This window comes from Herpailurus yagouaroundi, unplaced genomic scaffold (assembly GCF_014898765.1).
Source record: "Herpailurus yagouaroundi ecotype Mexico unplaced genomic scaffold, PumYag 77, whole genome shotgun sequence".
Lineage (NCBI taxonomy): Eukaryota > Metazoa > Chordata > Mammalia > Carnivora > Felidae > Herpailurus > Herpailurus yagouaroundi.
The window spans coordinates 36,671,678-36,694,098 of record NW_024412388.1 but is presented as its reverse complement, the minus strand read 5'-3'; the positions used below and the strand labels follow the sequence as shown (position 1 = coordinate 36,694,098).

The window sequence follows — 22,421 nt, the reverse complement described above, 5'->3', positions numbered from 1 at the left end:
TTCTTTCTTTCTTTCTTTCTTTCTTTCTTTCTTTCTTTCTTTCTTTCTTTCTTTCTTTCTTTCAGAGTGTGTGTGTAGGAGTAGGGGAGGAGCAGAGAGAGTGAGAGAAGCCCAAGCAGACTCCATGCTGTCAGCACAGAGCCCAACACAAGGCTCAAGCCCATCAACCGTGAGATCATGACCTGAAACCAACAGTCAGATGCTTAACCAACTGAGCCACCCAGGCACCCCAAATTTTATTTCTAAGTGAAAAAAAAAACAAACAAAAAGCACAACAGCAACCAAAAAAACCAAACCCAAGAATGGTTTTTTAAGCAGGGGAATGATATGATGGAAAGATGGAATACACTATTAGCTGGGATAGTGGCTGTAGGAAAGGAGTTGAGGAATCAAAGTAAGAGGCAATATGGAGCTAAGAGCCAAGGGATTTAATAATAGAGTAGGTATGAGGTTGGGGTGGAGTAAAGATGATTCATTTGAGCCTGTTGGGCTTAGAATGAATGTGCCATTTATAGAAATAGGCAAGTCAGAAGCAGTTGTTTTATAGAGAATAGGGGAAAGATGTTGGTTTTTAGCTGCTCCAGAACTTCCAGAAAAAGTGTATCTAGAGTAGAGCTAGAAATGTAGGTTTAATGCTTAGAGGAGAGCATAGAACTAGAAAAAGATTCAGGTACCATCTCCATAGAATAAATGGGATTTTAAGGAAAGAATATATATAGGGAAGAAAAGGTAGAGGCTGAAGGCAAGTATTTTTAGAGACTGTGTTTACCAACAGGAAGGAGCTGAGGAAGAACAGTCTAACAGGTTGAGACAAAAGTGTAATGTCATAGGGGCACCTGGGTAGCTCAGTTGGCTAACTGTCCCATTCTTTTTTTTTTTTTTTCAACGTTTATTTATTTTTGGGACAGAGAGAGACAGAGCATGAACGGGGGAGGGGCAGAGTGAGAGGGAGACACAGAATCGGAAACAGGCTCCAGGCTCTGAGCCATCAGCCCAGAGCCCAACGCGGGGCTCGAACTCATGGACCGCGAGATCGTGACCTGGCTGAAGTCGGACGCTTAACCGACTGCACCACCCAGGCGCCCCTAATTGTCCAATTCTTGATCTCAGCTCAGGTCATGATCTCACAGTTCATGAGTTCGAGTCCTGCATTGGGCACTATGATGACAGCACAGAGCCTGGTTGGGATTCTGTCTCTTCCTCTGTCTGCCCCTCCTCTGCTCCCTCTCTCTCTCTCTCTCTCTCAAAATAAGTAAATAAAAATTTAAAAAACTGTAATGTCATATAAGTAATGGGAAGACAAAATATTAAATGGGTAGGGAGAGAAAGTAGGGAGAGTAGAAATCTTAAGCCATTGCAAAGAATCTAAGCCTGGGGTGGAGGGAGGAGGCAGGCAGAGTCTGAATTTAGTAAAAGTTGGTGACTCTCAAATGAGAGTGAAATCAGACTGTAAAGGGTAGGTGATAAGGAAATAGAAGTTTTCCAATTTAGTAAACCATCTTAAATAGAACTCATTGTAGAAAATCTGGATAGTTAAATCTTTAGGAATTTGCTGTATGCCAGGCATTAGGCCAGGTGGTAGAATACAAGAAGGGATAGCATAATTCTTCTGTTTAAGAAGGGTATAGTGAGGGAAAGAGACATATAATTAAAAATTGACCATTATTTAGTTCCTTCATGTCCTCACTTTCTTCCCTCTCTGCTTAGAGTCCATAGTCTATTATTAAAATTAGCCTCATGAATATATCCTCAATAAACTTGCTCCTTTTTCCCCTCCGTTGTAGTTCCCTAACTGTATTCCTACACTTGTTAAATTCAACTCTTTATCTATTCCTTGCCTATACCTAAGTAGCTGAATGTGAAGAAAAATACACTGTGCTCACTGGCTTCACTTAAAATTCATGACTATTAATCTTACATGGGCGTTTAGTACTGCTTAGCTGAATTTCTGCATCTCTGCAATCTGTTTGCTCTCTCACTTTCCTAGATGACAATTTTTCTCTTTTTTTTTTTTTTTTTTTTGAGAGAGAGAGAGAGGGCAAAAGTGAGAGAGGGGGAGGGAGAGAAAAATGGGGCATACCTGAAGCGGAGCTCACCCAAAGTGGAGCTCAAGCTCACCCAGAGTGGGGCTCGTGCTCACCCAAAGCAGGGCTCGAACTCATGAACCGTGAAATCATGACCTGAGCCGAAGTCCGATTCTTAACCGACTGAGCCACTCAGGTGCCCCCCAAGATGACAATTTCACATATTCTTTCTTTTTTTTTTTCTTTGAACAACTCATTTTCCCCTTTCTACCTAAGGAAATTGCTTCCTGTTTCACTGGTAACATTGAAGTTGTCGGAAGATACCTAACTCCCCATTGGTCCTGTTGCCACAGCTATCAACATATTTGCATCTGAATATGAATACCCTTTCTCCTGTTCCAGTGGATGACTGTTCAAGTTTTGTCCAAGATCCATCTCACTACTTGTGGGCCAAATCCCATCCCATCCATCTATTCTTCTCAAGGACATACATTAGGAATTATCTTGTCAGTCCTCTTGGTGATCATCAGTTTTATCTCTCTACTGAGCCATTCTCATCAGCATATAAATATGTGATACTATCTCCCATTTAAGAATAATAAAGAAGGAAAATTCCCTTGACCGTATCCCTTTCCAAATACTTCCCTATTTCTCTGCTCCCTGTTTACAGCAGTACTCCTCAAGACAGTTGTCTGTTGGCATTTCTTTTCCTTCTTATTTCATTCTCTTTAGTCCATTCTAGTCAGGCTTTCACCTTAGCATCCCATGGAAACCATTTTGTCCAGATCACTTAATGATCCCTTCTTTATCAAAACCTGTTAGCATTTACCTGGTTGATCATTTTCTCTGGGTTGAAATGCTTTCTTAAAAATGTACCATGCTGGGGCGCCTGAGTAGCTCAGTCTGTTAAGGTCTGACTTTTGGTTTTGGCTTGCTCATGATCTTGTTTATGGACAGTGTGGGGTCTGCTTGAGATTCTCTCTCTCTCTCTCTCTCTCTCTCTCTCTCTCTCTGCCCCTCCCCCACTCACCCTGTCTCTTTCAAAATAATATATATGATATATATAATATATATATCATATGATATATCACATATATATGATATATATCACATGATATATTATATATATATCATGTTCTTAGTTCTCCTTTTACTTTATTAATTGGTCTCTTGGTTTCTTTTGCTGGTTCTTCCTCATCTTCCTAACTACTAACCATTGGTGAACCCCAGGACTTAGACCTTGGACCTCTTCTCTTATTTGACTGTACTCATTTCAAATAACATCTGTAGACTGACAGCTCTTGATTCTATAACTCTAGCCCAGACCTTTCTCCTGAACTTTAGATTCTTCAAATAGGTTGCTGGATTGTCTACTCTTGTACATTCATTAGGCATCTCAATCTTAACATGTCTAAAAGCAAAATATTTTTCCCCTTTAAACATGTTCTTTTTATACAGCCTTCTTCATTTCGATAAATAACAATTCCATTCTTCTAATTGCTTAAGATAAAAAACTTGAAATCATCTTTATGTTGTTTCTCTCTCTTCTACCCATCTATGTCTATGCCATCAGCATGTCTGGTAGGCTCTCTCTTCAAAATATATTCAGCGTCCCACCATTTCTCACTATATCGTCTTTGTTCAGGATGGATGCCATCTCTCTTGCCTAGATTATTTTAATAGTCTCCCAACTGATCTTTCTACTTCTACACCTGCTCATTTTGAATGGTTTCTTCTCACCCCAGCAGCTAGAGTGAGCCTTTTAAAATACATGAGAGATGGTATCATTCGGCTCAGAATCCTCTTGTGTTTTCCCATCTTATTCAGTAAAAGTCAATACCCTTAAGATGGCTTACAGGTTGTTACATGATATGATCTCCTTTTACGTCTCTTACTTCTCTCCTACTAGTATTCTCCCTTTTGCTCATTCAGCCCCAGTGTCATTGGCCTCCTTGCTGTTCCTTGAACATGCCAAACATGCTTCTACCTCAGGGGCTTTGCACTTGCTGTTCCCTCTGCTTGGACCCTTATATACCTGCTGTGCTACTTCCCTCACTTCATTTAGGACTCTGCTTAAATGTCACCTGAATAGAGTGGTTTTCTTTGTGCAATATATATAAAAAAGAAATCCCTGCACCCCCAGAACTATCTCTTGCCTTTACTCTGCTTTATTTTTTTCCGTAGGACGTATTACCATTTGATATATCTAGCTGTTTGTTGTTATATTCTATCTTAATGAGAAATTCTTCATCTTCTTTATAAACTTAAAGATAGAAATACATTCCTCATGCTCCTAAATTGGAAGTCTGGCTTGTTCATCATTATATGCACTGTACCTCGTACAGTTCCTGGCATATAGCAGATATTCAAAAATTTTGAATGAATGAGTGCCTTTTTTACTTTTCTCTAGAGAGACCAGGTTGTATTTATTGTGAATATATGTGTGGGTATACACACCTATAGTAACTACATAAGATTAGGTGGTCCTTCCGATACATATTTTGTAGGAATAGTTCTTCATCCATCTAAATCTTGACTTTCTATAAGCATTATTAAATCAATCCATAGATTGAACCTATTGTGTTTGACCTTTCATTTGTCAATGAGGCATTGACAAATCCCAGTGTCTCTTTTATTATGTGTAATAGCATGGCAGAAAGAGATGTAGAGACATATTTTCCCCCCATTAAGTCCGCATGTATTATAAGAAGAGTTGAGTGGGAATGGTGCAGTGTTTTGCTTGATAGAATGAATCAACCTGCTGTGGTTTGATTATACTGTGTGGGACTTGGAAAACACTGCCATTTTAAGCTTTGGTTATATATTATCTTTAAGGAAACATTGGATATGACTCAGTAAACAAAAGAGTCAAATTACTATTCTAATATAAACGATTCTTCAAAAGCTATACCTTATAAAACAGTTGAATGACAATTGAATCATTTACTTATTGTGATGGTTTAAATAAATAGTCATTTCCAAGAATTATAAGCAAATATAAAAGACAAAATAATTCAAGGTACTAGATTAAATTACTCAGTTATAAATCATTCAAGGAGCTTAATTATGTTTGGGCATTCACAATAAAACCTTGAATGTGTTGGTGATTTCTGTGTGACAAATGTTTATCATCCCCCTTCATACAGAAATGGCTTCTGCTTCCCTCCAAAGACACACAATCACATATCTTTAGGTCCTAAAGAGATTATCTCTGTTCTTCCTGAAAAAATATTAATCGAATTTAAATTTAAAAATTCATTCAGAAAATAAACAAAAGATATAATTTACTTTTGTTTTAGTTATTTTTCTGGTTAGGTATATTGACCTTTAGTAACCAAGATATTTTATAGACAAAAGAAATAGTTGTTAAAATGATAAGATATTGTATGTACTTTTACACACATAATTATATGGAAACATATATGAAAATAGTACTTTGATAGAATTTTTGGAAAAAAAATCTACAGTTGTTGTTTTGTTCACAGGAAGGGAGGCAATAATAAGTTAATAAAGATCTATCATCGAGATGGTAAATACGGCTTTTCTGATCCTCTGACATTTAATTCTGTGGTGGAGCTCATTAACCACTATCATCATGAATCTCTTGCTCAGTACAATCCCAAACTTGATGTGAAGCTCATGTACCCAGTGTCCAGATACCAACAGGTATGATTAGTTCTTGATAGTTATTCAACAAGTCATTTTTAACATCATTTCATTTTAATTTACCAGGCTTATCAGTTTAAAAAAAGAAAAAAAAAAAGAAATGTAGTCATTTTAAATTTCCTACTTAAGATGTAAGATATTTTTGGAACTTATTCTGTGGCTACTATTCCTTAATAGCTGGTTGCATGTATTTACTAACTTTATATAAAAATACTTCTGTTTGTTTCCTATTTATACTTCATTTCTTAATTTTTAAAATATTAACTATTTTGATATAATCTAAAGGCTTATAATAGTGTTAACAAAAGAATTTAGTGCTTTTGGATGCTTGATACTAATACAGTGACTTAAACTTATAGTAGAAATGCAATTTAAAAATAAATAGGTGTGGAAAAATTCATGTGTCAGAATTCTTAACATTCTTTATTTCTTTTTTTTTAACTGTATAGGATCAATTGGTAAAAGAAGATAACATTGATGCAGTAGGTAAAAAACTCCAAGAGTACCACTCTCAGTATCAGGAAAAGAGTAAGGAGTATGACAGGCTATATGAGGAATATACCAGAACATCACAGGTTAGTATATTTTTGTTGGTTAGCCCAGCAAGTATGCAATGTTATAATTACATTAGATTTTCTGTAATTCACCTGACAATCTTTAGCTGTTTTAATATCTTACACAACCTTTTTGAGACTTTGGAGTGATACAAATTCTTCTCTCATTTGTAAATCACTTTCTTATTGGTTAAGGGCATAATTTTTTTTCAGTTAGTAGTAACTAGGATAAGGTTTGACTGCAGGTGATAAAAAATAACAAAATAGCAAAGGCTTCAGATAGAAATTTACTTTTCTGTCATGTATAGGCAGTGCCAAGGATATTATGTCAACTCCACAGTCATTAGGGGTTAGGGTTCTTCTGTTTTGATGCTTTGCTATCTGTAGAAGTTGGCTTACTCCAGTATCAGTCATCACAACAATATTCTAGCAAACAAGAAGGAAGAATAGAAACAGAAAGCAGTTTCCTGTTTTTAAGGCTACTTCCTAGAAGAAGTACACACTGCTTCTACTTTCATCCTACTGGCAAGGCAGCTGCAGGTCACAACGCTGTAGTGGAGGTGAAGAAAGCTAGTTATTTGGTCAGGTGTGCCCGACTAATATTTGAGAGGTTTCTGAGGAAGAAGGAACTAATGTAATTATGAGACCACTGGTAGTTTGTTTGTTTTTTTTAAGTTTATTTTATTTATTTTTAAAATTTATTTAGAGAGAGAGAGAGAGAGAGAGAAAATGCCATGAGCTGGGGAGGGGTAGAGAGAGAATCCTCTATCACTGCAGAGCCTGACTCGGGGCTCGAACTCCCAAACCATGAGATCATGACTTGAGCCGAAATCAAGAATCAGATGCCCAAGCAACTGAGCTACCCAGACGCCCAAGACCACTACTAGTCTTAACCACACAGTTTCTGGATCATAAAGCTTAATAATATTTCTTTTATCTTATATATGTGATAGAACAAAATTCTGAAGAGTAACCTAGTTCTTTTCCTAGATCTGTTTTTTCCTAGTTCTTTTCCTAGAACTGTTTTTGATTTTTTTTAGTTACATTTGGATTGGCTTAATTTGCCCTAAGTTATTATATAATATATAAAAGGTGCTAGGAATTTTTATGAAGGTGCAAGTCTTCAGGGGAGTTTATCCATTGCAGTATTTGGGTCATTGGTGGCCTAAGAAAATATATCTAACTGGGTTTCTTATGCACATTCTTTTGAAACACAGGTTATTTGAACGTCAAATAACTTACAGAAGCTTTAGTCTATGTTGATTAGTCCATGTTATGGTGGCATTAGTCCATTCTACTAAATTCATAGTGAATCCTCAGTGCAGTAATAACTTGCCTGAGTCCTTTATCGAACATAACAGTAAGTGGGTTTTTTCTAGTGTTTGTTTTCTATTGTGTTATTATTACTGCTCTTTATTATTTCCTTTTTATTTTTATTTTTGCTTTCAATTTAATTTGCTCTTCTTTTACTAGCTTGAGGTGAATTTTGTTCACTGGCTTTAAAACTTTTTTTTTTTACAGTTATTTATTCATTCATTCATTCATTTATTTTGAGAGAGGGAGAGAGCACGAGTGAGTGAGGGACAGACAGAGAGGCAGAGAGAGTGCGGAGCCCCGAAGTGGGGCTCAAGTTCCCCCAAAGCAGGGCTGCCGCTCACCTGAAGTGGGTGAACCGCGAGATCATCACCTGAGCCGAGGTCGGATGCTTAACTGACTGAGCCATCCAGGTGCCCCCAAAACTTTATTTTCTAATATAAGCACTTAAAGCTATAAATTTCCTTCTAAGCACTGCTATAGGTGCATCCTACAAATTTTGTTATACTGTTATTTTCCTTATTCAGTTTTAAATATTTTCTAATTTCCCTTGTGATTTCTTCTTTGGCCATATGTTCTTCAATTTCTAAATATTTGAGGCTTCTGTAGATATATTACTTCTAGTATATCTTCTAATTCACTGTAGTCAGTGAACATATTCATTAAGGTTACAGTGTTTTGAAATTTATTGACTTACGACCTAGTTAACCTGCCTTATCTTAGTAAACTTGTGCACTGACAAAGACTAGTAAAGTTGTTGGGATAGTGCCCTTGTAGTTGTTGGTGTAGTCCTCTCCAAGTATCAGTTTGGTCAAGGTGATTCATAGTGTCATTCAGATATTCCATATCTTTACTGAATTTTCTTTTTTGCCTGTACTTTCAGTTAATTAGAAGGAATCTTGAAGTCTCTACTTACAATTGTAGGTTTGTCTATTTATCTTTTTAGTTTTGTTAGCTTTTGCTTTATGTGTATTGAAATTCTATTAAGTTCCTTCATATTTATAGTAATTTTTTCCTTTATCAATATGAAATGTTCCTCTTTATATCTGGTAATCCTCCTGGTCTTGGGGCGCCTGGGTGGCGCAGTCGGTTAAGCGTCCGACTTCAGCCAGGTCACGATCTCGTGGTCCGTGAGTTCGAGCCCCGCGTCGGGCTCTGGGCTGATGGCTCGGAGCCTGGAGCCTGTTTCCGATTCTGTGTCTCCCTCTCTCTCTGCCCCTCCCCTGTTCATGCTCTGTCTCTCTCTGTCCCAAAAATAAATAAACGTTGAAAAAAAATTTAAAAAAAAAAAAAAAAAAGAAGGAATCTTGAAGTCTCTACTTACAATTGTAGGTTTGTCTATTTATCTTTTTAGTTTTGTTAGCTTTTGCTTTATGTGTATTGAAATTCTATTAAGTTCCTTCATATTTATAGTAATTTTTTCCTTTATCAATATGAAATGTTCCTCTTTATATCTGGTAATCCTCCTGGTCTTAAAGTCTACTTTTTCTAGTATATCCCCATCAGCTTTCATATACTTGTTATTTTCAGGATATATCTCTTTCTGTCCTTTTATTTTCCATCTGTTTGTGTCTATATTATAGTTAAAGTGCATCTCTTATAGATAATAATATATAGTTGGGTATGGCTTTGTAAAAAATCCAGCCTGACAATTTCTGCCTTTTAATTGGAGAGTGTAATCCATTTGTATGTCTTATAATTAGTGGTATGGTTGGGTTTATGTTTACTTTTTTGCTATTTGTTTTCTATTTGCTTTATCTGTTTTTTGTTCCTCAGCAACTCTTTCACGGTTGTCTTTTGGGTCAAACATTTTTTTTTTTAATGTCTATTTTTGAGAGAGAGCATGAGCAGGGGAAGGGCAGAGAGAGAGACACACACACAGAATCTGAAGCAGACTCCAGGCTCTGAGCTGTCAGCACAGAGCCTGATGCGGGGCTCGAACCCACAAACTGTGAGATCATGACCTGAGCCGAAGTTGGACACTTAACTGACTGAGTCACCCAGGCACCCCTGGGTCAAACATTTTTTAGTATTCCATTTTGATTCCTCATCTGGCTTTTTTGCTATGACTGTCTTTTTTTTTTTCCCCCATAGGAAGTTGTCCTAAGGATTACAACATGCATTCTTAATCATAGTTATTTAACTTCATATCGTGTCATGTAGTATCTAAATATAATAACCCTGTTTTATATCATTCTGTTTTTATCTCTTATTGTTACCATATATTTTATATTTACCTATGTTACCCCCATAATTCATTCTTGTAATATTTGCCTATTCTAAGTACCTTATATAAATGAAATCATATAATAATTGTTCTTTCGCTTACTTCACTTATTACAATGTTTTCAAGGAAAATACATGTTGTAGCATATATCAAAATGTCACTTTTTATGCTGAATGATATTGCATTTGAAGGGGAATATGGCATTTTGTTTATCCATTCATCTGTTGATGGCATTGGGTCATTTTCCAGTTTCCAGCCATTGTGAATAATCCTGCTTATGAACCTGGTGTGCAAATAACTGTTCAAGTCTCTGCTTTCATTTCTTTTGGATATATACCTAGGAGTGGAATTGCTGGATCATATGGTACTATGTTTAACCTTTTAAGAAACTGACAAACTGTTTTCCACGCTGGCAAAACTATTTTACATTCCTACCATTAATGCATGAAGATTCCAGTTTTTCCACATTCTAAGACTTGTTACTATTTTTTTTTTTATCTTTAATTTTTTTATACCCACCCTAGTAGTCATGAAGTAATATTGTTTTTGTTATTGTTGAGTTTTAGGAGTTTTTTTTTTAAAGGAATTTCTTTTTTTTTTTTTTATGTTTATTTATTTTGAGAGAGAATGTGAGTGGGGGAGGGGCACAGAGAGAGGGAGACAGAGAGAATCCCAAGCATGTTCCACGCTAAGTGCAAAGCTGGATGTGAGACTCAAACTCATGAACCATGAGATCATGACCTGAGCCGAAACCAAGAGCCAGCTGCTTAACCGACTGAACCACCGAGGCACCTCCCTTGGAGTTTTTTTTTTTAATCCCTTATCAGATCTATGATTATCAGATATTTTCCCCATTTTGTAGGTTGTTGTTTTGCTCTTTTAATATCATCCTTTGATGTGCAAATGTTCTTAATTTTGATGAAGTCCAATTTTTTTATTTTGTTGCCTATGCTTTTGTTATCATATTCATGAAGTTGTTGCCAAATCCAATGTCATATTTTCTCCAGTGTTTACTTCTAAGAGTTTATTGTTTTTACTCTTAAATTTAGGTCTTTGATCCATTTTGAGTTAACTTTTATATGTGATGTGAGTTAAGGTCCCAGCTTTATTGTTGTACATGTGAAAATACATTTTCCCTGCACTGTGGTCCCAACACCATTTCTCCATTGAATGGTCTTGGGATATTTACTGAATTGAGACATAGATCATAGGTGTGAGGGTTTATTTTTGGGCTTCCTGTTGCACTCTCTTGGTCTGCATGTCTATCCTTATGTCATTACCATATTCAAAATATGTTAAACTATTAACATAGCTTCTTAATAAGCTTTGAAATCAGCAGGTGTGAATCTTCCAACTTCGTTCTTTTTCAAGATTGTTTTGGCTATTCTAGGTCCCTTTCAATTCCATATGAATTTGAGGTTGAGTTTTTCTGTTTCTGTAAAAAAAAATGCAGTTGGGATTTTGATAGAGATTGCATTGAATCTGTATATTATTTTGGGTAAGTATTGTTATCTTAACAATATTAAGTCTTCCAATCCATGAACAAGGAGATGTCTTTCCATTTATGTATGTCTTCTTTAATTTCTTTCAGTATTGTTTTATAGTTTTCAGTGTATGAGTTTCTTACCTCCTTGGTTAAATTTATTCCTAAATATTTTATTCTTTTTGATGCTGTTGTTGATGGGATTATATCCTTACTTTCCCTGCTAGTATATAGAATACAGAATATTCTATACACAGTTGCTAGTGTATAGAATACAGTTGATTTTGTGTGTTGATTTTGTATTCTGCAACTTTGCTAAATTTATTAGCTCTAACAGTTTTTGATGGATTCTTTAGGGTTGTGTACCTATAAGATAATGTCATTTGAGATAATTTTACTTCTTCCTCTCCAATATGAATGTCCTGTATTTTTTTTTTAATTTTTTAATGTTTATTTATTTGTGAGAGAGAGAGTGAGCGAGCGACAGAGTGTGAGCGGGGAGGGGAAGAGAGAGACGGAGACACATAATTCAAAGCAGGCTCCAGGCTCTGAGCTGTCAGCACAGAGCCCGACTCAGGGCCTGAACCCACAAACCATGAGATCATGACCCGAGCCGAAGTCAGACACTCAACTGACTGAGCCACCCAGATGCCCCATGAATGTCCCATATTTCTTTTCATTGCCTAATTGCTTTGGCTAGAACTTTAAGTACTTTGTTAAATAAAAGTGGAGAAAGTGGATGGATATCCTTGTCTCCTTCATGACTTAGGAGAAAGTTAGCCCATTTCACCATTGAGTATGATGTTAAGCTTGTGTTTTTTCTATATAGCTGTATTAGTTTCCTAGGTCTGTTGTAACAAAGTACAACACACAAGAGGTACCTGGGTGGCTCAGTCGGTTGAGCATCTGACTTCAGCTCAGGTCATGATCTCGTGGTTCATGGGTTTGAGCACCGTGTTGGGCTCTGTGCTGACAGCTCAGAGCCTAGAGCCTGCTTTGGATTCTGTCTCCCTCTCTCTCTGCCCCTCCCCCACTCACTCTGTGTCTCCCAAGGATGAATAAACATTAAAAGAAATTTTTTTAAAAAACCCAAAAAACAAAAACAAAGTACAACAAACTGGGTGTCCTAAAACAACAAATTTATTGTTTCACTGTTCTAGGGACTCCAAGTCCAAAATCAAGATGTTGGTAGGTCCCTCTCTTTCTGGAGGCTCTGGGGAAGACCATTCCTTGTTTTTCTTAGCTTCTGTTGGTTGCTGGCAGTCCTTGGCATTCTTTGGGTTGGACATACCACTTCTGTTTATGCCTTCATTATCAGTAGCATTCTCCCTCTGTGTCTCTGCTTTCTTTTTTATAAGGATACTAACCAGTCATTGGATTAGGGCCCATCCACTTCCAGTATCACCTCATCTTAATTCACTAAAGACTCTCTTTCCTAGTAAGATCACATTCTAAGGTCCTGAGGATTAGGACTGATCATATCTTATGTGGGAACACAATTCAATCTATAACAATGGCCTTTATATGATGAAGAAGTTTCCTTTTATTTCTAGTTTATGGTTTTTATCATGCAAGGATGTTGGATTTTGTCAGATGTTTTGTCTGCATCAATTAAGATGATCGTGGTTTTTTTTTTTTCCTTCAGCCTATTAATGTTGTGTATTGACTGATTTTCGTATGTTGAACCACCCTTGCATTCCTGGGATAAATTCCATGTGGTAATCGTATACAGTTAAAGTCCTTTCAATACGCTGCTAAATTTAGTTGACTAGTATTTTGTTGAGGATTTTTGCATCTGTATTCAAAAGGCATGTTGTTCTGTAGTTTTCTTGCAGTCTCTTGATTTAGCTTCAGGATCAGAGTAATGATGGCCTTGTGAATGAGTTAGCAAGTGTTCCTTCCTCCTTCTAGTTTTTGGGAAGGGTTGGTATTAATTCTTCTTTAAATGTTTGGTAAACTTCACTAGTGAAGCTATCTGATCCTGGGCTTTCCTTTGTTGGGAAGTTTTTGATTACTGCTTCAATTTTCTTATTGATTCTTGGTCTATTTAGATTTTCTTTTTGAGTCAGTTTTGGTAGTTGTGTGTTTCTAGGAATTTGTCCATTTCATCTAGGTTATCCAGTCTATTGGCATAAATTTTATGCAGCATTCTCTTAACAATTTTTATTTCTGTAAAGTGGGGAGTATGGCCCCCTTTAAACTTAACAATTTAGTAATTTGAGTCTTTTTTTTCCCTTAATCTAACTAAAGGTTTGTCAATTTTGGTGATCTTGTTAAAGAACCACTTTTTAGTTTTGTCGATTTTCTCTACTTTTCTATTTTCTATTTCATTTACCTTTTTAATCTTTATTATTTCCTTCTGCTAGCTTTGGGTTTAGTTTGCTCTTCTTTTTCTAGTTGAAGGATAGTACTGCTTGAATATAGACTTCTTGGTTGACAGTTTTTTTTCTTTTAAGATTTCTATGCCATCCCACCGCCTTCTGGCCTCCATGGTTTCTGACAGGAAAACAGCTATTAATTTTATTGAAGATCTTTGTACATGACACATTTCTTCTCTCTTGCTTCTTTCAAGATTCTCTTTTGACAATTTGACTATAATGTGAAATACATGTTTCTTATATCTTTGTCTATAGTTTATAGTTATCTGTGGAAGGTGTAGTCAGCAGGGAGCTATTCTAGTATAACTGTAACTCACGGTTTCCTGTTTGACCCTAGTATTTATATTATTGATTTTTCCAGCCTCATAGCCACTGATCTTATTTCCAGGGTAGTGTCCATGGTGGGCAGTGTTAAGGTAGATACTGCAACCCTGAAGAGGGTATTAGGGGATACTACCCTATGAGGATTACAGATTAGGAATGAGATATAGTACTGACTGGGAAAAGGTATGGGATTACAGCCAGAAATGCTGTAATGGTCTATTTTCCTATATGAGAAGTTTACTTCCATTTTATTTTCAGGTTTAATTTTATTAATTAGTTATTCAGAATGATTTTAATACTTTTTCTTTCTTCATAATACTTGAGCTATATCTCTGGTGTGCCTGTGTGTGTATGCTTTTTTACCCTGCTAATTTCATTTTCTCTCTGTATTCCTTTAGCTTTTCCAGATGAATTATCTGTGATGAGGCCAGTGTTTCGGGTAGAATGGGGAAAAATTTACTGAAGCCTCTTTAGATTGAATCAACATAAGTGGGCAACATTAGGGGATGGTGAAATGATCATACATATAATAGAACATTATACAACTATTAAAATAGGTTTTCAGAAATTATTTTAACTTTGATTTTTAAAAAGTACAAAGGTTATATAAATATGTATGCTAAATTCAATATAGATGATTGCTGAATTATTAAATTCAGTATAAATTATTGCTGAATTATTATGAATTATTGCATACAGAATAAAAGTCCTGATTTCTTGGAGTCAACTGCTGCTAACGATGTGCTTTTTAGGAATTCCTAATGACCTGAGAAATGCTTATGGTATAGTTGCAGGCAAAGGAAACAGCATGTAGAAGTGTGTGAACAGTGATTTCAGCTGTGGGTGTACTCACTAACCTGAAGGGAAACTTTATAAAAATATGCTGGAATGTTTGGGGTGATAGAATTAACAGGATTTGGGAAAACTACAGTTAAAAACAGAAAGGAGGAAATAATAGAAATACTATACACATTAATAACAATAATATATATAACAAAAATGACCTTTTTTAAAAAAACAAAATGATATGCAGTTATTCTATTACCATCAAAAAATGAGGTAAGGTCTATATTTACTGATTCTGAGTGATTTCTAAGATACATTAAGTAAAAAAAGCAAGGTAGGAAAAAAATGTATGTGGTATACTGTCATTTATTGTTAAAATATATCATGGCTAGACTAATGTATTCAGTAAATGTTTTTGGATGTATAGTCCCCCCACCCCACTTTTTTTTTTTTTCCTGATTCCCTGTTTCCATTTCTTTCTATCCTTTTGTCATTCATTCACTCATTCTCTCTCTCTCTTTCTCTCTCTCAAATATAGTTGGGGTTGCCATTATCTCCATTTTATAGATGGGAACTTAAAGCATAGAAAGACTCTCTTAAGGGACATAACCAGTTTTTAACATTACCAAGATTAGATTATAAATCTCCTAAATTCAAACTCAGTTCCTTTGTAGCATCTAGGCATGATACTGTGCTTGACTCTAGAAGCACAGAGGGAGAGATGAGACTCTGTTCTACACAAGGTTGAAGTACTCTGACAGCATTTGTCAAACACAATGTACATTAGCCAAAAAGGCATGTTTTGATCCCTTTTCTCTCCATCAAACAAAACAATGATGGATGACTATATTTGTGTGTGTATATTTATTTAAAGGGCAACATATAACACTGTTTAATCTCACAAAGAATATTGAGTGAAGGAATACATATATATATTCTATGGGTCTATTCATAGAAGGTACAAAACAAGGTAAACGTTAACTTTTTTATTTTGGTTGGGAACATAAAGTGGTAAAATCATAAAGAATAACAAGGAAATGATCCTCATAAAGGGCAGGATAGTGTTATTACCAAGGTGGGGGAAGTAGAGTGGGCAGAGACAGGGAGTTATGATCCAGAAAGGATACACAAGGAATTTCTGGGGTTGCTGGTAGTGAATGTTCATTTTATAATAATTTGTTAAGCTCTGCATTTTTTTTATGCACTTACATTATCTCATACTAAAAAATTGGTAAACATTGAAAACACATGGCTGTATGCAAAAACAATACGATTATTTCTGTAGATAAGAGGTGGAACAGAAAACCATAATAAAAATTATAAATGGAATTTCCAGATCTGGAAATAACCAGAGACAACTGAGAACGGAGAGTTTGACCTCCCTGTTGGTTCCTTCTTGGTCATCTTTGCTGATTTCTCATCTTTGACCTTGGGCCTTTTCTTTTTTCTGGTTATTTATTCACTCTCTGGTGATCTCAAACAGCCTCATGGCTTTATATATGATCTGTATGCTGGTAACTCCCAAATTTATGTCTCTGCTTCTTCTAACTTCTCTTAATTGTAGACTCATATATATCCAATTGCCTTTCCAACAGCTCCACTTGGATGTTTAATAGATATCTCTTAGACTTAACATGTCAAACTGAACTCATGAACAAAATTGAACTCAGGGCTGTTCTATCCTTTGCCTTACCTGTCGGAGTTGAGAGAAGTCATGTCCTCTCTTAGGTCAAAAGCCTTGAAGCCATCCCAGACTCTTTCTTGTACACCTTCCATCAAATCCAGTAAGAATTTCTGTTGATTTTACCTTTAGAATATAGCCAGAATGCAACCCCTTCTCCTCACATCCACTGCTGATACCTTGATCTAAGTCACTATCATTTCTTACTTTGATTTACCACAGAAACCTCCTAACTGATCTTCTTGCCCTTATCCATGCTTCACTCTCCCTGATCAGTTCTCAACAGAGCAGCTAGGAGATGCAGGTGTGCCCTGCATTTTGCAAGTTCTCATTACACCACTTGGCTTTTATGAAAGACCTACATTAGTACTTGTTTTCACTAACTGAAATAAATCTGAAGAGTTCTGCTTTTACAAAAAAAGGCAAAAAGTGACAATAGCATTCAGAGTTTGTTTTGCATCAAGCTGTTACAAAGGCAGTGTGCACCCCAAGCAGTGGGAATGGTGCTGCCAAGTTCCCTCCCCGGGAACTACACTCAGCATCTCAGCATCAAGCCACTATAGCTTTGAACTGTGTCTGTGAGCATCTGTGCTTCTCTCCATTTACTTTGTGCACCTGTTAGTAAGATGTGTCCTAAGGTATTCAGAAAAAAAAGCCCAAGAGAAGTTATTTTTTGAGTTTGGGAACACTGCAAAAATTTTTTCCATGTAAATTAATGTTAATTGTTTCTTTGCTTTATGCCATTTTGGCTTGTGAAAGGTTTCATAGGAACTCTATGTAGGGGAAACCTTTACTTGTAAAACCTAGGTATGATCACAGTACTCCTTTAACACCTGTCTGTGGTTCCATGGTTTACACATAGGAAAGCCAGAGTGCTTTCTACAGTGCCCAGCATAATCTGCGCTCCTCTTCCTCTCTGGCCTCATTACTGCTCTCTTCTCCAACCATGCTATCCTCTTTGCAGTTCTTCGAATATACTAGACCTGCTTCCTACCTTTGAGTGTTTTACTGGCCACTTCCTTGCCTGAAACACTCCCCCACTGCACCGCCTTGCCCAGATAGTCAGCTGGCTAACCCCCTCCCCTCCTTCAAGTCTTTGCCCAAAGGTTGTCATCTCAACAAGGTGTGCACATGAGCTGGGGAACAGCAGAGAAAGAGGGAGAGAATCTCAAGCAGGTGCCATACTGTCAGCTCAGAGCCCGATGTGGGGCTTGATCTTACCAACTGTGAGGATCATGACCTGAGCTGAAATCAAGAGTCAGATGCTTAAGTGACTGAGTCACCCAGGTGCCCCTAGAACTGCATTTCCGCTTTCTTGTCATGACTGGAGGAAGCGAAGAAGGCTCCACATGTTGTCCGCATGCTCAGTAATACTGGGGATTTAACCACAGAGTATGAGTTCTGAGCAGCTGGTGTGAGACTGCATTCTGGACTTGGAATCCTTGGTTGGGGAGCTGGGTATGGGAGTAGATGGAGGAAACTGCAAAAACCACTAAGTTGAAGCTAGGAGAGGGCTAAATCTGGGTGTGCGAGAACTGAGAGAAAGACGTAAGATGGCTGAGCAGAGAAGAGCCATGAGGTTTAAGGCTTTGGGAGGTGGAGGAAGAGGAATATCCAGTGATTATTAGCAGTACAGGAGATGTGCTGGGACAGTGAGGATAGTGAGTGTTAAAGGGAAGTTAAAGAATTGATCTCCTCTGTTTATAAATGTTTCAATATTTATAAGTGTTATAGACTGCCTAAGGTTTCTGTGAAACCTTAGATAAAATTTGGATTGCTTTGTTGGAAGTGAATTCTTCCCAGAGAATGGGAAGAGATGGTGTATCCTGAGTCATAGTTGGCACAGGATGAGAATAGATTGCATGTGGGGATATTTGACATCTGGATTACATGTAATTAGGAGGACTTGATAGGATTTAGGGATGGATTGGGATAGGGGACAGGAATTGGGCAATGAGATCATTGATAACCTTGGAAAGACAGTCTCTGTGGAATGGTAGGTACAGAAGCCGGAAAAGAGTGAGTTGGAGTGAGAATGAGAGATGAGGAAAGAGAGACAGCCTATATAGATAGTTTGTTCAAGGAACTTAATTCACTGGAAGAGAATTTAGGGTTAAGGGATTATTTTTTCAAAGTGGTGTTACTAGAACCTGTTTGTATGCTGATGAGAAGGAACCATAAGAAGGGCTGGAGAGGAGAAAGGAGAGAAGGGGTATAGATATAGGTAGATTTACAGTTTTTTTGTGGTAGGTATTGTGACATTGTTTATGGGGCAGCTGCTGCTTCGGCAATGCTATAAATATTTTCCCTTTGCTGCTTTACCTACCAACACAAACACCAGTTATAGTAAAGTCTGAATTATTAGTGTCTTCTTTAAGGATATAGGGCCAGGGCTTCATAGGTAATTTTTGATCTTGCAAGGGAGCCAAGACCCTCCACTGTAATTTGAGAGTTGCAGAATTTGTAGCTAGATATTTAGATATGGGCATTCCAATAAGTTTACAGCACTATTTGAGATATGTATAACTTCAAGCATATGGAACATCATAAGGTTCTTGTAGCCTCCATGAAGCCTCTGTAAAGAAGTAATTCACCCTGATTTGATTGTCTCTGCCATGACATGGAACAAAACCTTATCAGAGTTCGGAAATCTGTTTCACCTGTGTGTTCTGAAACCTGGAGGGCAGGCTTCATGTTTTATTAATCTCTTTACCACCAGACTGTACTTGCTGTATAGTGGATTCTCGGTAATCATTTGTTAAAATTAATCAATGCTGGATAGTTTTGAGGAATTATCCCATAAACACCAAACTTTAAAAACTGTAAATATTCAGGATAGCAATTTTCTAGACCTTTAAAATATTTCTTGACTTTCTAATATAAATTGTACAAAATTTTAACCCTCTGAAGATTTGGGGGAATCTGAGTTCAGATGCTGAAGTCTAAAAAAAACCTCAGAGCTCATCAAAATGTATAGGACTACTTATCCTAGTGCTAAATGGCTTAGCCTACCGGGCATTTGTTTGTGAAGTTTTTAGTTTTTCATCTTATTCTGCATATAATTTTGTTTTTTTTTTAAGTTTATTTATTTTGAGAGAGAGAGAGAGCAAATCAGCAGGGGAGGGGCAGAGAGAGGGGGACAGAAGATCTGAAACAGGCTGTGCGCTGACAGTAGAGTGCCTGATGTAGGGCTCGAACTCCCAAACCTTGGGATCATGACCTGAGCCAAAGTCAGACGTTTAACCTACTGAGCCACCCAGATGCTCCTCTGCATCTGACTTAGCTGCTATTCTTCCCCCTTTCATTTTCTGCTTTTCCTTTTCTTTTTAAAGATTTTTTGGGGAGCGTCTGGGTGGCTCAGTCGGTTAAGTGTCCGACTTTGGATCAGGTCATGATCTCACAGTTCGTGGGTTTGAACCCTGTGTTGGGCTCTGTGCTGGCAGTGTGGGGCCTGGAAGTTGCTTCAGATTTGTCTCCCTCTCTCTCTGCCCCTCCCCGACTCATGCTCTGTCTCTGTCTCTCTCAAGAATAAACATTAAAAAAAAATTAAAAATTTTTTTTATTGTTAAGTAATTTCTATACCCAATGTGGGGCTCAAATGTATAACCCTGAGGTTAAGCGTCTGATGCTCTACTGATTGAACCATCCAGGCACCCCTCATTTTCTGCTTCTGAGATTAATCTACTGATGAATCTGTTTAGAAAAACTACATGTTTTAGAAATGATAATAACAATAAATAGACTCTATAGGACTTTTCTGGGAATAAGGCTTTGTACGTTGGTGTATGGACTCCTCCACTGTATCCATTCACTTCTTCAGCGCCTTTTGGGGGTCAGCACTACAATGAGTGCAAAAACATAATTTTATTTTTGTCTTCAAAGTGTTCAGGGCACTTGGGTGGCTCAGTCGGTTAAGCATTGGACTCTTGATTTCAACTCAGGTCATGATCTCACGGTTTATGAGATTGAGCCCCTTGTTGGGCTCTGCTCTGACAGCATGGAGCCTCGGGATTCTCTCTCTTCCTCTCTTCCACTTGTGCACACATGTTTTCTCTCTATATCAAAATAAACAAACATTAAAAAAAATATCTGAAAGTGTTTAGGGTTAATCTAAGCAACTCAGGCCTTTTTGTGGATCTCAGCTATATTTCAAGTAATAGTTTTTTTTCTTCTATTTTAGGGTTTGAGTGATGTAGTTTGCATATAAGTATTAAGGGTGGGAGTTAAATAAGTAAGAGTTGTTTTAGCCATCTTTCATTTTCTATGGAATTGTAATTAGAATTACAAGATTTAAGACCAAGGTTACCAGAAAAAAAAAAAGATAAAGTGTATGTCTTTTCTTTTTCTCCTTTGTAGGAAATACAGATGAAAAGGACTGCAATAGAAGCTTTTAATGAAACAATTAAAATATTTGAAGAGCAGTGTCACACACAAGAACAGCATAGCAAAGAATATATCGAGCGATTTCGCAGAGAGGGGAATGAAAAGGAAATTGAACGGTAAATCTATCTAACACTTCCAAGTGCATCAATGAGAAGAGACTTCTTTTCTTCCCCAATAATCTCTGTTGTGTCTGCTTTTACCCTTGTAAACTTCACAGTCCTGCTATATGGAACTATTTGCTGTTCCCACTAATGGCACCAAATTGAACTGCCTCTGTTCTGTGTTCCTTCTATGTCCTTCCAAATTTTTAACTCCTGCTCATCCTTTAGGATTTAGCTTACACATGACTTTTTTAAGAAAAATTTCCCTGATTTTCTAGACTGGTTTAGGAGCTTTTTGTCCCTACCCCTACAGTATCTGGTCCTGATTCCTACCGTGACTTTGCCAAATGTCACACCCACTAAACTGCAAGCTTGTTGGTGAAATAAGGATGGTGGCTTATTTTCCCTGATAGCTCCAGCATCTGTTATGGTACCTGAACGTACATGGTGATGCTCACTGAATATTTGTTGAACTGAAAATAAACAGCAGCAGTCTGAGAATAAATTGGAGGCTGAACAAGACTATGGGCAGGAAGACCAGCTTGACTCTTGCAGGTGACTGCAGTGTTTGTGGTCATCAGGTTAAATGATGGTGAGGGCCTGAACCAGAGCAATGGCAGGAAAGGAGGGGGAATTAATGGAAATACTGAGGACTTGATACCTGACTAGATATGGTTGGTGTGGGAGAAGTCAAAGATTACTCCTAGATTTCTAGGATTCCTAGATTATTTCTTAGACTAAGGAATGGTGTTATTTACTAAAATAGAAAGTACGTGAGGAAGGTTCAGGGTTGGAACCAATGAATTTGAAGTTCCTGTGAGAAACCAAATGGAGTTGTCTGAGAAGCAGGCAGCTGGTTATTTGGTTTTGGAACTCAAGGTACAGAAAGGATTTGGGAGGCATAAGTGTGTAGGTTATACTAAGGTTATAAGTGTAAAGTTATACTAAGAATGAGATTACACAGAGAGTGTGCAGCCTGAGAAATATTGGGTCTGGCAACTAAAAGGATATTGGAAGCCTTTATCATAGCAAATTTAGTGGAATATTGGGAGACCGAGCCAAGTAACAGTGGGATGAGGAATGAAAAAGTGGATAGTAGATAAAAATGAATCATTTGCAAGGGAAAGGCATAATTACTTCTCATTACTAGTATCAAAGTGTCAGTGAACTTCTGTGTGCATAAGAATAGGGCTAAGTGCTGTTGAGGCAGGATAGCTTAATGGTTAAAACCATTAAAACCATGGGCTTGGATTCTGTATTGACCACGTACTAGTTGTGTAACCTTGGGTAAGTTACTTAATTCTCTAAGCCCATTTCCTCCTCCGTAAACTGGATAATATCTTTTTGAAATGCGTTGAGAATCAAGTGATAGACACATACATGTATACTTACGTTGCAGAAAGGCATGTGTGTGTATGTATGTTGGCATATGATATCAATAAATGGCATTATTATTAAGATGAAGAAATAGAAAAGAACTTGTGGTTCAGTTGCAAAGGG

General features: G+C 37.1%; 1 protein-coding gene across 1 annotated transcript in view; it reads left to right on the top strand.

The window, feature by feature from the left end:
- The window catches only part of PIK3R3 (phosphoinositide-3-kinase regulatory subunit 3), a 142,474-nt gene that overhangs the window by 105,629 nt on the left and 14,424 nt on the right, over positions 1 to 22,421 (top strand). Inside the window, exons 4-6 of the mRNA XM_040470090.1 lie at positions 5,510 to 5,690; positions 6,140 to 6,265; positions 20,794 to 20,936. Coding sequence (XP_040326024.1) covers positions 5,510 to 5,690; positions 6,140 to 6,265; positions 20,794 to 20,936 — 450 coding nt within the window. The remainder of the gene's footprint in view (positions 1 to 5,509; positions 5,691 to 6,139; positions 6,266 to 20,793; positions 20,937 to 22,421) is intronic.